This window comes from Leucoraja erinacea, chromosome 7, assembly GCF_028641065.1.
Source record: "Leucoraja erinacea ecotype New England chromosome 7, Leri_hhj_1, whole genome shotgun sequence".
NCBI lineage: Eukaryota > Metazoa > Chordata > Chondrichthyes > Rajiformes > Rajidae > Leucoraja > Leucoraja erinaceus.
Window position 1 is genome coordinate 34,060,595 of NC_073383.1, and position 17,743 is coordinate 34,078,337.

At 44.0% G+C, this 17,743-nt stretch overlaps 1 protein-coding gene across 2 annotated transcripts in view; it reads right to left on the minus strand.

Moving 5' to 3' along the window:
• The window catches only part of zgc:112416 (uncharacterized protein LOC550509 homolog), a 118,490-nt gene that overhangs the window by 50,370 nt on the left and 50,377 nt on the right, over positions 1-17,743 (minus strand). Inside the window, exon 1 of one of the 2 annotated variants that reach the window (XM_055638199.1) lies at positions 6,129-6,532. The exons of the other annotated variant lie outside the window; for it this stretch is intronic. Within the exon in view, the coding sequence (XP_055494174.1) occupies positions 6,129-6,194 (66 nt within the window). The 5' untranslated portion in view covers positions 6,195-6,532. Of the gene's footprint in view, positions 1-6,128; positions 6,533-17,743 lie in introns of those variants that run through there. 2 annotated transcript variants of the gene reach the window in all.

Here is a 17,743-nt window from a genome sequence, read left to right on the forward strand (position 1 = left end):
GGTTGAGTAAGTCGAGATAAACACCAGAGCCAGCCCTGGATGAGCGTTCCATTAGTGCTTTTGCACTTTTTACCGCACGCTCAGCCAGGCCGTTAGACTGCGGGTACTCGGGGCAACTGGTAATGTGGTGAAAGTCCCAGTTTTTCGCAAAATTCCTGAAGAGCTGACTGGAGAACTGAGGGCGTCCCATAAGAATAGATGTGTTCAAGAAGGAACTGCAGATGCTGGAAAATCGAAGGTACACAAAAAAGCTGGAGAAACTCAGCAGGTGCAGCAGCATCTATGGAGTGAAGGAAATAGGTAACGTTTTGGGCCGGCCCGAAACGTTACCTATTTTCTTCGCTCCATAGATGCTGCTGCACCCGCTGAGTTTCTCCAGCTTTTTTGTGTACCATAGGAATAGATGCCTTCTTTAACATCTATGCCAATGTCCCATGAATTCAAACCCAATTCTCCCACACCAATCCATGGGCCATGCGTTCAATTCACTAATCTTATCAAAACTGTGTCAATTTGTTGGTGGTTCAGTAGCTGTCCAGAGATGACTAGCTTTTTAGTTCTGATTTTTAATTTAGTCCCTAGTTGCTCAAATGTCAGAAAACTTGTAAATATGGTTCAACGGTTCAATTATATGCCTTTTTGCAATTTACCTTTCTTCTATATTTTAATGCATATTTTCCCAATAGTCATTGGGTTAGTCATTGAATAATGACACCTCTTGACATTGGAAAATTGAATACATAAGTTGGCACTAGAATATAATTTTTACCTGAATTATTGGACAATGTTCTGAAATGCTGGGGACTACACACTGATTCCTGTGGTACCTCACAGTCAGAACTAAAATAGTAACAATCCATTTATTCCCAGTCTTTGTTTCCTATGCGTTAACCAATTCTCAATCCATTTCAGTACATTATCTCCAGTTCCAACTGCTCTAACTTTGTTGACCAATCTCTTGAAGTGGGGGCTTGTCAAAAGATTTCTGGAAATCCAAAAACACTACAGTTACCATTTTCCTCTTCATCTATTCTCACTGGTTACATTCTAAAACAACTTTGACTGATTACTCAAACTTGATTTCCCTCCATAAATCCATGCTAACATTGCTTAATCCTTCCATTCTTTTCACACGGCTCTTTTACTACACATCTTTCATTATCGATTCCTGTGTTTTCCCAGCTGACGATAGTTAACAAGTCAGTGGCTCTATGCTTCCACTCTCAGTCCTTCCTTATTTGTTGGAGTTACATTTCCTGCTCTCCAATCAAATGATCAACCCCAGAATCTATAGAACATCAACTCAAAAGTCATCTCTTTCGAAACTCTGCAATGTAGATCATCAGGTCCTTGGAATTTATTTGCTTTCAATTTCATCAGCTTCGCTGGTACTTTTTTATACCAATTTTAATGTCCTTCACATCTCTAGAGCCATTGTTGTTAATATTTCTGGCAGGCATTCTTTGCATCTCTTCCAAGAAAATAAATTAGTTGTTTATTTTCGCAGTCATGTCCTTATTAATCATTATACATTTTCTGTGTCTGTCTTTACGATGAGGAGAGGCTGTTCTTACTGATCGGCACTGATCAGCGTAAATCTATGTCTTCTAGTTTTATTCAGCTCCAAGAAGGGAAAACAATTCCCACAGTCTACCTGTGAAATGTCCCATCTTAACCTCCTCTATTCCATGGAAAACAGATCTAGCCTACTGGTCTCTGATCATAACTAAACACAACACCCTAGGATAAACGTGGCGAGTCTCCTCTGTATCCTTTACTTGGCTTTGGTCTGCAGACTCATTTACATGGATAGGGGTATTTAAAAACAATTCCTATCTGCAGAAAGTTAATGAAGAGGATATGCATTGAAGGTGGTCCGCAAAGAAACAGAGGGTGACGAGGAACAACTAGTTTATATAGTAAGTGGGTGGAATGTGCTATGCATTGCTAGGTGAAGAGTGGAAGCAGAATGAATTATGATATTTATGGCCATAGTCATGTTACACAGCAACAGGCTTTTTGACCAAAACCCTCCATGCCGACTAAGATGCCCCATCTGAGCTGATCCCATTTGCCTGCATTTAGCCCATTTTTCTCTAAGCCTTTCCAATACACGTAGCTGTCCAAATTATTTTTTAAAGTTGTCATTGTACCTGCCTCAGCTACTTCCGCAAGCAACTTGTTCCATATAGCCATCATCTTATGTGTGGAAAAGCTGCCATCACGGGTTCCTAATAAATCTTTCCCCTGTCACTTTAAACCCGTGACCTCTGGTTCTTGATAAACAAGCTCCCCTCTCTGCTCCATTAGACAGACACCATTAATCCCATCAGCAAGGACTTATCCCAAGAGACAAAAACAAAGAATGCGAGAAATACTCAGCAAGCCACGAAGTATCTGCGGAGATAGGAGCAGATTCAATGGTTCTGTTCAATACCTCCTCCTCAGAATTCGGAAAAATTAGAAACTAAAGATCTGGGTAAGTCCTGTCAAGTATATGGTGAGGAAGCCATGGTTGAAGGTAGAGGAGGATATCGCAGAAACAGTGTTGAAGAAAGCATAAGTTATCCTTTATGTCCTGGCCAATTTTCATCCCCGTGCCAGCACCAGTAAACAGATTGTCTAACCGTGTTCTCATTAGTATTGTAGAAACGTTTATGCACAATGAAGTTCCTGACCCTATATCCTCTCCACAAGATAATCCCTATTCAATAAAGAACTACAGGATGCAGGACTATCATTGTATGATATTGGAAACAGTATTGTTGAGTTGACAAACTTATTGAATAGATAGCACACATTGCTTGATATCCACACTGAGCTCGACTTTTGTGGATCCGCATATTGGGATCACGGTTTACATTTCCTCACGGATAAACTAGAAGGGATGAATTTTGGTGCACAGCCAAGGTCATGTTAAAGGAGCAGAATTAGGCCTTTCGGCCCATCTACTCCGCCATCCAGTCATGGCTGGTCTATCTTTCCTTCTCAACCTCATTCTCCTGCCTTCTTCCCAGAACCACTGACACCCCTACTAGTCAAGAATCTGACAATCTCTTCCTTATAAATATCAATTGACTTGGCCTCCACAGCTGTGGCAAAGAATTCCACAAATTCACCACCCTCTGACAAAAGAAATTCCTCATCTCCTTTCTAAAGGTGCATCCTTTTATTCTGGTCTACTCACCCATTAGTGGAAATATTCTCTCTACATTCATTCTATCCAGGCCTTTCACTATTCATTAAGTTTCAAGGACCTCCCCCCCAACCCCTCATCCTTCTAAACTCCAGTGAGTAAAGGCCCAGTGCTATTAAACGCTCATCATACGTTAACCCAATCATTCCTGAGATCATTCTCGTAAACCTTCTCTGGACCCTCTCCAATGCCAGCACATCCTTCCTGACATGGGGCCCAGAACTACTCACAATACATGTTGGAATAACAGTCAATGGCATTCGTGTAAGGCCAATATATAGTCTTTGGTTCTATTCCCTGCATTTCACTTGGAATTGTTGCAGAGTGAACACCATATCCACTGTGCCTCTGGATGGACAGACCTCTCACAAAGTGACTTGGAGGGAAGCTCCTTGGCTGCTGGCAGGAGGTGGTTGGATTTCCTTGCAGCAGACAGTATGGAGACTCCTCTGCCATATTTGGTGCCAAATTGTTTCCTTTTTTGAAGGTGTTCATAATTACTCCGAGACTTACTGGCAAGTACATCTCTGCCCTATTTTAGAACATCATCACCACTCTTTGACAAATGAATGTTCAAGACCAGAGAGACACAATATGCTGGAGTAACTCGGCAGATCATGCAGTAAATGGTGGCCGATTAAGAAAAGGGGAGATGCAACGAGACCTGGGTGTCATGGTACACCAGTCATTGAAGGTAGGCATGCAGGTGCAGCAGGCAGTGAAGAAAGCAAATGGTATGTTAGCATTCATAGCAAAAGGATTTGAGTATAGGAGCAGGGAGGTTCTACTGCAGTTGTACAGGGTCTTGGTGAGACCACACCTGGAGTATTGCGTACAGTTTTGGTCTCCAAATCTGAGGAAGGACATTATTGCCATAGAGGGAGTGCAGAGAAGGTTCACCAGACTGATTCCTGGGATGCCAGGAATTTCATTTGAAGAAAGACTGGATAGACTCGGCTTGTACTCGCTAGAATTTAGGAGATTGAGGGGGGATCTTATAGAAACTTACAAAATTCTTAAGGGGGTTGGACAGGCTAGATGCAGGAAGATTGTTCCCGATGTTGGGGAAGTCCAGGACATGGGGTCACAGATTAAGGATAGAGGGGAAATCCTTTAGGACCGAGATGAGAAAAACATTTTTCACACAGAGAGGGGTGAATCTCTGGAACTCTCTGCCACAGATGTTAGTTGAGGCCAGTTCATTGGCTATATTTAAGAGGGAGTTAGATGTGGCCCTTGTGGCTAAAGGGATCAGGGGGTATGGAGAGAAGGCAGGTACGGGATACTGAGTTGGATGATCAGCCATGATCATATTGAATGGCGGTGCAGGCTCGAAAGGCCGAATGGGCCACTCCTGCACCTATTTTCTATGTTTCTATGTAATTCTGGATAAAAGATATAGGTGACAGCCTGCGCTTGGACCATCGTTTCTTTGAACACATACGCTCAGTCAGTCTTGGCCTACTCGATCTCTCGGTTGCCAAACATTTTAACTCCCCTTCCCATTCTGTCCTGGGTCTTCTCCATTGTCAGAGTGAGGCCACACACACATTGGAAGAACAGCATCTCATATTTTGCTTGGGCAGCTTACAACCCAGAAGTCTGAATATTGTTTTCTCTAATTTCAAGTAACCCTTGCATCCCTTCTATCTCCACTCCTTCCCCGTCCTAGTCGTCCTGCTAGTTCCCTGTTCGCATGCATAAATCCCTTTGTTATCACCTCTTCCACAGCCAACAATGGATCATTGTGGGCTCCTCCTTTCCTTGGCCATCAGTGCTGGCTCTGATTTATTCTAAACCTTTTCATACCTCCAGTTTCCCTCTCCCCTGACTCAGTCTGAAGATGGGCCTCAACTTGAAATGTCACATTCTTTTTCTGCAGAGATGCTGCCTGACCCGCTGAGTTACTCCAGCATTTTGTGTCTATCTTCGGTGTAAACCAGCATCTGCAGTTCCTTCCCACAATTTCAAGAATGGACCCCTGGAAAATTTGACCATTTCATGAGGCTCAGAAGCTCTCCCTCTCCCGTAGTGAAGGAAGACATCAATGAAAAATTCACCGGTGCCTTGAGTGAACAACCTTGGCCATCTAAGGTAAAAGGATATTTGAAGATTAAAACCTCAAACAGAGCACAAAGTTTGGCTTGAATGGGTAACACTATAAAAATGCTGGAGACCCTGATGGACAGGCTACATTGTTCGTATGTCCAACACCAGGATCCTAGAACACTAAGTGTTTTCTTTGCTCTATAGATGCTGCTGCACCCGCTGAGTTTCTCCGGCATTTTTGTGTACCTTCCTAAAACACTAATTTCGGAGCTGTCATGAAATTGACCACTGGGAGTACAGAGGAAAAGATTCAATGAAAAGGTCATTGAAAAGGTAAACATCCAGAATGACCCCTAGAAATTCCCGAACTGCTCAAAGTGGAGGAGCACTTGGGAACATGCGATGAGAGCACACACAATTAATCAGGGTGCAAATATGCCCATCCAAAAGTATTTAAAGTGCTACGAACATCATTCCCATCAGCGCTTTCCATGCCATCATTACCCCTCCGAGTAAAACACTTGCCCTACTCATCTCCTTTAAACTTTGCTCCTCAGACCTTAAAGCTATGCTTTCCGAGACAATTCAGAGACTGGTCTGTGAATTTAACACTGGGGCACATGGGTGGGGACAAGTCTCACCATGTTGGTAGATGTGACGCCAGGAGACATAACATTAACATGCTATTTCATGCCGTCAAGGGGGTTTGGTTTCAGGTGTTGCGTTGACTACAGGGTATTGATATAGTAACCTGCATATAACTAAATGACTCCGAGACATCTTCCGAGTGGGTGTATAAAACTTCTGCCCTGCACCAATTCAAATGTTTCCATGTTTAACAGCCCTACCTACGAGGTCGTGAACAACTGCACGAGTTGCCTACCTTTTCCAACAGTTTTAGTTTTAATCTGGTCATCTGATCCACTAAGGAGGGATCTGCGGTTTCCATTCTCAATCAGGGTTAAAGATTTCGGTGCGAGGTGCTGCGGGCAGCCTGTTAGTGGTGAAGGGGGCGACGCCGGCTTGCAGGTCTCGCAGCGGCTTCTGCCCAGTACCTCGCCCGTCGCCAGCTCTCCCTCTTTCTGCTGGTTGCTAACCTGCTCCTGTAAACAGCGGGTTGCTGTAATCAAGTCACGCAAACCACTGGTCTTTGGTCCCGCCCGCAGCAGCCATCCTCTCGGGTGAACACTCGACTTTCTGTACGGGTGCGATAGCTAAAATATTTACACATGCTAAAACCTAAAGTTAAACATTATTTGACATTCTTACATTCGCAATAAAAAGTCACGGTTTGGCTTCACCTCATTTTATCCGCGAATCCCAGTACAATCACCTTCGACTACAGTTGACTACAATCACCTTTGACTGAACAAAGGTAAATGCCCCTGTCAGCCGAGTTTCCATGCGCCTCGTCCTAAGCTTTTCTGATGTTGCTACTCGGGTGGGAACTGTACAGGATAAAACACAACAGCAGACGAAGAGCCCCTCCTTCGCCCCACAATGTCTGTGACGAACATGATGCCGAGTTAGTTAAATGAAACCCTTTTGCTTGCAAATGATCCACGTCCCTCTATTCCCTGCATATCCACGTGCAAAAGTAAAAGCCTCCTAAATGTCACAATTATTGTTACTTCCATCACGGGTTGTCACGGTGGCGCAGGGATAGAGTTACTGCCTTATAGACCCGGGTTCGATCCCGACTACGGGTGCTGTCTGTACAGAGTTTGTACGTTCTCCTCGTGACCTGCGTGGGTTTTCTCCAGGATCTTCGGTTTCCTCCCACACTCCAAAGATGTACCGGGTTGTAGGTTAATTTTTAGTAAATGTAAAAATTGTCCCCAGTGTGTGTCGGATAGTGTTAATGTACGGGGATCGCTGGTCAGCACGGACCCGGTGGGCCAATAGGGCCTGTCTTACTGCGGGGACCCAATTTGCGAGTTTAGTAGAGTTTGCGCTCGACTCAAGCTCACAGCATGGTCGACACTTAGTCCTAGGATGTCCGAGGAGATCACTGTAACTCTTCTTCATGCTCGAGGGAAGTTCCCACTTACTCGCGCCCTCAGTTTGGTCGAGGGAAATTTTTCAGCATGCTGAAACATTTTCTGCAAGTAAAAATTGGTCGGCATGGTTCTTTTTAACTCGTAGTGCAGTGGAGTGGGGTCGCTATGTAGCAGTCGAGGTAGCCGTAGGCAATCTCCTTTGCTGACTGGGCATTTTCATCGGGTCATTGGAGTTTTCAGAACCTAGGAAAACCGACCGGTAATGTTAAATGCCCCCTCCACACTCTCTAAAGGAGTTACCGTGCACTGTGCCAGCCGTCTTTTACCTTCCTGTTCATCACGGGTGTGAATTTCAGACAGCGCTCCCCCGCTTTCACTGGCCCCCGCCTTTGCGATGTGCGTGTGTGTGCTGAGACGGTCGATCCAGCTCGCGGTTTCATCGCTGACGGTCGACCCAGCTCAAGGTTTTTCAGGCGAGTACCCTCGAGCTTGAGGGTCAAAGACTTGCTGAAAAGTCACGTTAGTGGGACAGGCCCTGAAGGGCTTGTTTCCGCGCTGTATTTCTAAATTGAACTAAACTGAACCACGACTGATAGTCTGTTCCAGGAACCCATCACTGTGTAAAAAACTTGCCAGACACATCACCTTAAAACTTTCCTCAATGTCCTCCAGTTTCTAGGAAAGAACTGCAAATGCTGGTTTAAATCGATGGTAGACACAAAATGCTGGAGTAACTCAGTGGGACAGGCAGCATCTCTGGAGAGAAGGAATGGGTGACGTTTCGGGTCTGATGAAGGTCTCGACCCGAAACATCACCCATTCCTTCTCTCCAGAGATTCTGCCTGTCCCGCTGAGTTACTCCAGCATTTTGTGTCGACCTTTGACATTTCTACCCCAGGTAAAATATCCTGACTGTCTAGCCCTATGCGTGTCTCTGATAATTGTATGGACTTCTATCAGATCTTTCTTCAGCCTCTTACTCTTCAGACAAAACAATCCAATTTTGTTCATCCTCTTCTTGTACCTTGTATTCTCTGATCCAGGCAGCAGGCTGATAAATCTTTTCTGCAGCTATCAAACTCACATCCTTTCTGTAATGAGGTAGCCACAACTGCACACAACACTCCAAATAAGGCTCAACCAAAGTTTTACAAAGCTGCAATTGACTTCCTAACTCTTACACTCAATGCCGCAACTGATGCCGTAAGCATACCACAAACTGTCTTTACCACTCTATCCACTTGTATGGCTATTTTTGATGAGATATGGACTTGGACTTGAAGATCCCTCTGCACCAAAGATCATAGAGCGGAGCAAGATAGTCCGCTCATCGAAAAAGCCGTAGCAGGTCATGGGTAATCCTCAGCACCATTTCCGTAACCGACATACATCTCCGCTCCAATCTATGATCTTTGGTCATGGCGTCCGCTCTATGATCTTTGGAGTGAACTATCTTGATTCGCTGTATGATCTTTCGTTTACACCGAAGATAGACACAAAAAGCTGGAGTAACTCAGCAGTTCGGGCCAGGCAGCATCTCTGGAGAGAATGAATGGGTGACATTTCGGGACGAGACCCTTCTCACCCAGGTGTTAGATAAAGTTAATTATTTTTCGTTTGATTACATATAATTATGCCGTGCTCTAAAACTGCAGACGCTAGCTTCAGCTCCTAGCTCAATATGTATGAAATTGTTGCAATGCAGAACACAGTCCTGAATCACGAAAGACCGATGCATTTCATTTGCCCAAGTGCATGCCGCACGCAGAACTGTTGCGGTTCCTAATGGATCGTATTGGGAGTCAAAAATCAAATTATAATTTGATGTTTCTTGATGCAGTTTCTTGATTGTGAATTAGGAATTTATGCACTCAGGACATTTCCTTGATTTGTGTTTTGGGAAAATATAATTGGTTTCTATTTCAAATGGTTTACACCGTTAACTAATCACAACGGAATTAAACTCTTTTAAAAACACATTGTTCCTGCAATTTATCATTTACGCGGTTTAAAAAAAATATATATGAATACCAATTAGCAGAATATAGGGTAACCAGTTATGACCATGTGTAACTATTTATTTTACAGCAAAGAAATATTTAGATTTTAAAACACAGGCATTTTAAGAGTCGGATTACAGTAACGGTGCCTTAACATTAAGTGTTCCATTTCTCTACAAATCACCAAAATGCTACCCATAATAAAAAAATATTTAGAGTTCTGTGCAAACGTCTATCACTTTTATTTATTCAATCCAAAATGAAAAGGCGAAATGTTAATAAAATGCTAATCATTACAAGCTTTTTTGGTTGTTTGTGGCAAGAATCTTCATGTTGTATTGTCATTTGCTTTTACGCGCATTAAAACGAGTAAAGAAAATTACTGGGCTACTTTGGTCTGAATGACAATAAAGGCTATCTATCTATCTATCTATCTATCGATCTATCGATCTATCTATCTATCTATCTATCTATCTATCTATCTATCGCAAGATTCTGAATTGCTGTATTTTTCTCACCCATTCAAATGGGCCCCAAAGCATTGTTGTGCCGATTTTAGAAACTGTCATACAAGTAATGAAAAGAGGGGAATGAAGCATGTATTTACTGGTGATTAATACATGCCCGGGATCGGTTTCAACGCAGGATGAAGTTAAGTACGTAACTGGAGCCAGGTGCATTAATCATCCTTGAACACAAAGATCAGCTCCACTCTATGATCTTTGCTTGAACACTCACTGTTGTATTTCGATCGCAATTGTACCCTCGACTGGACAGACTGATGTGAGTATAGGAAGGAGCTACAGATGCTGATTTAAACCGAAGATAGACACAAAATACTGGAGTAACTCAGCGGGACAAACAGTATCTCTGTAGAGAAGGAATGGGTGACATTTCGGGTCAAGACCCTTCTTCACTAATTCCTTCTCTCCAGAGATGCCGCATGTCCTGCTGAGTTACTCCAGCATTCTGTGTCTACCTTCAGTTTAAACCAGCATCTGCAGTTCCTTCCTAAGCATTGCCCTCTCCTTCACGCAATTTTTGATGTTCAAATTGCAGATAATGCAGGCCATTGAAATATTGCTCTGACAGCAAGCAAACATTTGCTAAAATTAATTCCATCCTGGGCTGTAAGCCAAAGCTCTCATCCGTCCGCCTCAAAAAAGACAATGGTTGCATGCTCCGATTCCATTCTAAGTTAGTATTTCAGAAACATTTCAATTACAATACCAAATCATTCCCTTTATAGTTTTCCTCATTTTTATTTTCAAATATCTGTAGAGAATATATCACTCCCGTACCCCCTCATCAAATCGTTCAGTTTTTTACAAGGCGTTGACTTGGGATTGACTTTTAAATTTCGTTGTACCATGTGCAATGACAATAAAGAGATTCATTCATTCATTCATTCATTCACTTGACTTTAGGCATTTTGACGCTTGCAGGGGTAGATCCTACAGGAGAGGGGATGCAGACCTCTACAGGCAGGCCAAATATAAGCTGGCTGAGAAGAGGAGCTGCTGCTGCTGCTGATGCGGAGGCTACTACTGCGGGTCTGTGGACGGCGGCACCGGACTTCCCTCCCCCGCGTGTTCAGCAAAGCTGCCCAGGAAAGGTACTCTGCCCACCGGGAGCCCGCGTTTCAGGGCTCCTGCAACGGCGACTCTCCCGCCCGAGTTGCGGGGGAAGTTGAGGAGCAAGTTCTCAGCAAATGACTCTTCTTCAGTGTGGAAGGGCTTGCGAGAAATCACAAGCTACAAGAGGAAAACCCCCTGCTCCTTGGACAATCGTCAGCTGACCAACCACCTGAACGAGTTCTACTGCAGGTTTGATAAACAGAAACTTAACCTTGGTACCCCCACACCCAATTCCAACCAACACTTCACACCTATGACTCCAGTTTGAAAAGACTGGACCCTTTCCCACGCATAACAAGTCCCTCTCCACTTCACACCCACTTACAGTCGGGTTTCGTTAAATTGCGTTAAAATGGCAAAAAACGGCTAATTAATTCCATCCTGAGCACTCAATCATGAATAAGGCATTATCTTCCTGAAATCATCAAAAAAGACATGAAAAGGCACATGGCATTTATGGCAAAATCCTGGCTCTACTGATAACACATTCCACGGAAGTCGGGTCGGGTTTGCTAAAATGGCGGACGTCCCGCCCTACACGTTAGTCCATTGGATTTTGCAGGAATGGACCATCTTGCTCCGCTCTATGATCTTGGCTCTGCATATCAATGCCGTAAAGGATATTTGGTCCAAGTAATTTATATACATCACATACAACGGCGACTTCTCCCACTCGAATTGCGGGGTTGTGAGTGACCTGGAGCGGGGCCTTACATCGCCCGGCGCGGCTTTTAAATTGTCTCAGACTTGCTAGCACCCGCCGGGGGCTCCAACATCAAGACCCAGAGCAGGGCCTTACATAGCCCGGCGTGGCTTTAAATGGCCGCGCTAGCGCCCGCCGTGGGCTTTGACACTGACATCGGGAGAAGAATGGAGAGCAGGGGAGAGACAAGACTTTGCCTTCCATCACAGTGAGGAGGAGATTCACTGTGATGGATGTTTGTGTAAATTGTGTTGGTGTGTGTCTTGGTTCTTTTCTTGTATGGCTGCAGAAACCAAATTTCGGTTGAACCTCATGTGAGGTTCAAATGATAAATAAATGGTATTGTATTGTATTAATAATAACAATGCATTTTATTTATGGGCGCCTTTCAAGAGTCTCAAGGACACCTTACAAAAATTTAGCAAGTAGAGGAAAAACATGTAAGCGGAATGAAATAAATAGTAGAGACATGACTAGTACACAAATTAGAGACAGAATTCAATTCAAAACACAATATGAGGCAATTCAAACACAGATGAAAAGGGAGGGGGACGTGGGGCTAAGGATAGGCAGAGGTGAAGAGATGGGTCTTGAGGCGGGACTGGAAGATGGTGAGGCACACGGAATTGTGGATCAGTTGGGGGAGGGAGTTCCAGAGCCTGGGAGCTGCCCTGGAGAAGGCTCTGTCCCCAAAACTGCAGAGGTTGGACTTGTGGATGGAGAGGAGACTGGCTGATGTGGATCTGAGGGACCGTGAGGGTTGGTAGGGGGAGAGGAGGTCAGTGAGATATGGGGGGGCCAGATGGTGGAGGGCTTTGTGGGTGAGGACCAGGATTTTGTAGGTGATCCGGTGGGAGATGGGAAGCCAGTGAAGTTGTTTGAGGACTGGAGTGATGTGATGCCAGGATTTGGTGTGGGTGATGAGTCGGGCGGCTGCATTCTGGACCAGTTGAAGTCGGTTGATGTAGGTGGAGCTGATGCCAAGGAGAAGTGAGTTGCAGTAGTCCAGTCGGGAGGAGATGAAGGCATGGATGAGTCTTTCAGCAGCGGGAGGTGTGAGAGAGGGTCCGATTTTGGCGATGTTGCGGAGGTGAAAGAAGGAGGTTTTAATGACATTGCGGATGTGAGGCTCAAGGGAGAGGGTGGAATTGTATTGTATTGTATTGTATTGTATTGTACAACAGAGATCCGAGCACTGCTCCCTGCAGAGTACCTCTGGTCACAGAACTCCAACCAGAATTATATCCTTCCACCACTACCCTCTGTGTTCTATGGGTAAGCCTGGTCTGAATTCAAGTCACTGAGGATCCCATGCAACCTAATCATCTGCATCATTAGTCAGTATGGATAGAACTGAGGAATTATAAGGATAAAAAGACCCTAATGGGAATTATTTACAGGCCCCCAAACAGTAGTCTGGATATAGGGTGCAAGTTGAATCAAGAGTTAAAATTGGCATGTCGCAAAGGTAATCCTACAGTTGTTATGGGATATTTCAACATGCAGGTAGACTGGGAAAATCAGGTTGGTGCTGGACCCCAAGAATGGGAGTTTGTGGTGTGCCTCTGTGAAGGATTCTAAGAGCAGCTTGAACTGGAGCAGACCAGGGAGAAGGCAATTCTGGTTTTAGTGTTGTGTAATGAACCAGTTTTGAGGTTCATTAAGGGAACTTGAGGTAAAGGAGCCATAAGGAGGTAGTGACCATAATATGATAAGTTTTAATCTACAATTTGAGAGGGAGAAGAGAAAATCGGAAGTGTCAGTATTACAGTTGAATAAAGGGGACTATGGAGTCATGAGGGAGGAGCTGGCCAAAGTTGACTGGAAAGATACCCTAGCAGGGATGACAGTGGAACAACAATGGCAGGTGTATCTGGGAATAATACAGAAGGTGCAGGATCAGTTCATTCCAAAGAGGAAGAAAGATTTCAAGGGGAGTAAGGGGCAACCATGGCTGACAAGGGAAGTCAGGGACAGTATAAAAATAAAAGAGAAGTATAACATAGCAAAGATGAGCGAAAAGCCAGAGGATTGGGAAACGTTTAAAGAGCAACAGAAGATAACTAAAAAGGCAATACGGATAGAAAAGATGAAGGTAAGCTAGCCATGAATATAAAGAGGATGGTAAAACCTTCTTTAGGTATGTGGAGGAAAAATTTAGTTAAGACCAAAGTTGGACCCTTGAAGACTGAAACAGGTGAATTTATTATAGGGAACAAGGAAATAAATGGCAGACGAGTTGAACAGGTACTTTGGATCCGTCTTCACAAAGGAAGACACAAACAATGTCCCTGATGTACTATTGGCCAGAAGATCTAGGATGACGGAAGAACTGAAAGAAATTCACATTAAGCAGGAGATCGTATTGGGTAGACTGATGGGACTGAAGGCTGTTAAATCCCCAGGTCTGCATTCCAGGATACTTAAGGAAGTGGCTCTAGAAATTGTGGACGCATTGGTGATCATTTTCCAATGTTCTATAGATTCAGGATCAGTTCCTGTGGATTGAAGGGTAACAAATGTTATCCCACTTTTAAAAAAAAGATGGGAGTAAACAGGGAATTATAGACCAGTTAGTCTGACATCAGTGGATTCAATTAAAAAGATGAAATAGCAGCACATTTGGATAGCAGTAATAGGACTTGTCCAAGTCAGCATGGATTTACAAAGGGGAAATCATGCTTAACTAAACTTCTGGAATTTTTTGAGGATGGAACTAGGAAAATGGACAAGGGAGAGCCAGTGGATGCAGTGTACCTGGACTTTCAGAAAGCATTTGATAAGGTCCTACATAGGAGATTAGTGGGCAAAATCAGAGCACATGGTATTGGGGGTAGGGTACTGACATGGATAGAAAATTGGTTGGCAGACAGGAAACAAAGAGTAGGGATTAATGGGTCCCTTTCAGAATGGCAGGCAGTGACTAGCGGGGTACCGCAAGGTTCACTGCTGGGACCACAGCTATTTACAATATACATTGATGATTTAGATGAAGGGATTAAAAGTAACATTAGCAAATTTGCAGATGACACAAAGCTGGATGGCAGTGTGAACTGTGAGGAGCTTGCTATGTGGATGCAGGGTGACTTGGACAGGTTGGATGAGTGTGCAGATGCATGGCAGATGCAATTCAACGAGGATAAATATGAGGTTATCCACTTTAGTGGCAAAAACAGGAAGGCAGATTATTATCTGAATGGTGTCAAGTTGGGAAAAAGGGAAGTATCACAAGATCCGGGGGTCCTTGTTCATCAGTCACCGAAAGTAAGCATGCAGAAAGTAAGCATGGCATGTTGGCCTTCATAACAAGAGGTTGAGAATAGGATCAAAGAGATCCTTCTGCAGTTGTACAGGGCCCGAGTGAGACCACACCTGGAGTATTGTGTGCTGTTTTGGTCTCCAAATTTGAGGAAGGACATTCTTGCTATTGAGGGAGTGCAGCGTAGGTTCACAAGGTTAATTCCCGGGATGGCGGGACTGTCATGTATTGATAGAATGGAGCGGCTGGTCATGTATACTCTGGAATTTAGAAGAATGAGAGGGATCTTATTGAAACATATAAGATTATTAAGGGTTTGGACATGCTAGAGGCAGGAAACATGTTCCCGATGTTGGGGGGGTCCAGAATCAGGGGCCACAGTTTAAGAATAAGGGGTAAGCCATTTAGAATGTAGTTGTGGAAAAACCTTTTCACACAGAGGGATGTCAATCTGTGGAATTCTCTGCCTCAGAAGGCAGTGGAGGCCAATTCTGTGGATGCTTTCAAGAGAGAGTTAGAAGATAGCGGAGTCAGGGGATATGGTGAGAAGGCAGGAACGGGGTACTAATTGTGGATGATCAGCCATGATCACAGTGAATGGCGGTGCTGGCTAGAAGGGCCAAATGGCCTCCTCCTGCACCTATTGTCTATTGTCTATTGCGTTACCAAGTGGAACTTTGTCAAAGGCCTAAATAACTAAAGTCCTGTAGTCAACATCCACTGTCCTACCCTAAACAATCACCTTTATTGACTCCTCAAAAAAATCAGTCAAGTTTGTAAATGTTGCTGACCTAATTATCCCATTCTCTTCCAAATTAGAGTAAATATAATCCTTAATAAGCCTCCCCAATTGCTTACCTTCTGCTGATGTGAGCCTAGTAGAACAGAGAAAAGTACAGCACAGGAACAATGCCATTGGTCCATAACATCAGTGCCTTACATAATGCCAAGATAAACTAACCTCATCTACCTACACACTGTCCATATGCCTCCATTCTCTGCATACACATGTGCCTATCTAAAAGCCATAATCGTATCTGCTTCCACCACCACCCTCACAACATGTAAACACCTTGCCCCACACATCTCCTTTAAACTTTACAATATACATCAACCTTTAAGCTGTGTTCTCTAGTCTTTGACATTTCAACACTGGGGGAAAGATTCTGAATGTCTACCCTATCTGTGCCTCTTATAATTTTATATACGTCTCCCTTTAACCTCCAGTGTTTGACACAATACAATCCAGGTTTGTCCAACCTTTCCCAAAAGTTTACCCCCTAATCCAGGCAGCATTCTAGTAGACCTCTTCTGTATGCTCTCCAAAGCCTCAACATGCTTCCTGTATTGGGGCCCCCCATAACTTAAGGGCGGCACGTAGCACATCGGTAGAGTTGCTGCTTTGCAGCCCCATACTCCAAAGACGTACAGATTTGTCGGTTAATTGGCTTGGTAAAATTGTAAATTGTCCCTAATGTGTGTAAGGTAGTGTTAATGTGCGGGGATCGCTGGTCGGTGTGGAATTGGTGGGCCAAAGGGTCTATTTCCGTGCTGTATCTCTAAACTAAACTGCATGCAATACTACAAATGCAGCCAAAATAAAGTCTTATTAAGCTGCATCATGACTTTGATTTTTATACACAATTGGACCAAGTGGGACCCATTGGGCCCCGTTCCCCCAACTTCATATTTCACCACTTACCCATAGCCCCCAACTGTGCAGGCACGGCTCATTTCCCCTCATCCACCAACATTTCCACCCCCTCCTCTTAATCCTCTCTTTTCTTTCCTCTCTCCTCCTCTCCTCCACTCCCTTACTCACATCTCCCTCTCCTTTTCCCTACCCTCAGTCGCTCCCTCCGTCCCTCCACAACCCACTCGCCTCCCCACCCCTCTTAACGTCATTGTGAGGTGGAAGCTACTGCATTTTTCATTTTATGTAAATGAGATCCCATTGTGATGTCATGGTGGAACACAGCTGTGTTTTTTAAAACTGAGTTTTTTAAATGTAAATGAGATGTCATTGTGGGGTGGAACACTGCTGATGGGCAGTTTATGTAAATGAGATCACATTGTGAAGTGCTAACTGCCAGTGCAAGTTCAAGTGATTTTTGTCAAAGTGGGGTTTTGTAAAGTTTAAAATGTGAATAACTTGTAAAATATACCATCGATCTGAATGAAACTTGATATACCACACACCAAGGCACATCCTCCAAACTAATGTCCTTCCTTTCCATTGCGTTAATCTCCTCTCTAATCAGCAACGCTACCCCACCTCCTTTTCCTTTCTCTCTATCCCTCCTGAATATTGAATATCCCTGGATGTTCAGCTCCCAGCCTTGGTCACCCTGGAGCCATGTCTCCGTGATCCCAACTATATCCCATTATGTCCTGCCCCCCCCACCCCACTGCCTGCTGAACGACGTCTCTCTCGTCCAATCAGCGTCCTCAATCATCAGTCCCACCACCACTGTCTCGCAGAAAGCCGATATTTGTAATAGATTTTTTTTCACTAAAGTTTACCTTGCATATTTCTTCTTCTCCCCCCGTTTTACCTTTTTAGTTACTTTCTGTTGGTTTTTAAAAGCTTCCCAATCCTCTTGCTTCTCACTAATCTTTGCCATGTTATATGTCTCTTTTCTTTTATGCTGTCTTTGACTTCCTTTGTCAGCCACGATCACCTCATTCTCTAGTATACTTCTTCCTCTTTGGCATGAAATGATCCTGGGTCTTCCAAATTACTCCCAGGAACTCCTGCCATTGATGCTCCTACGTCATTCCTGCTCCAGTCCTTTTACCATCAACTTTAGCCAGCTTCTCCTTCATGCCTCTGTAGTTACCTTTACTCACAACAGTAATACTGACACATCTGATTTCATCTTCTTCTCAAACTGCAGGT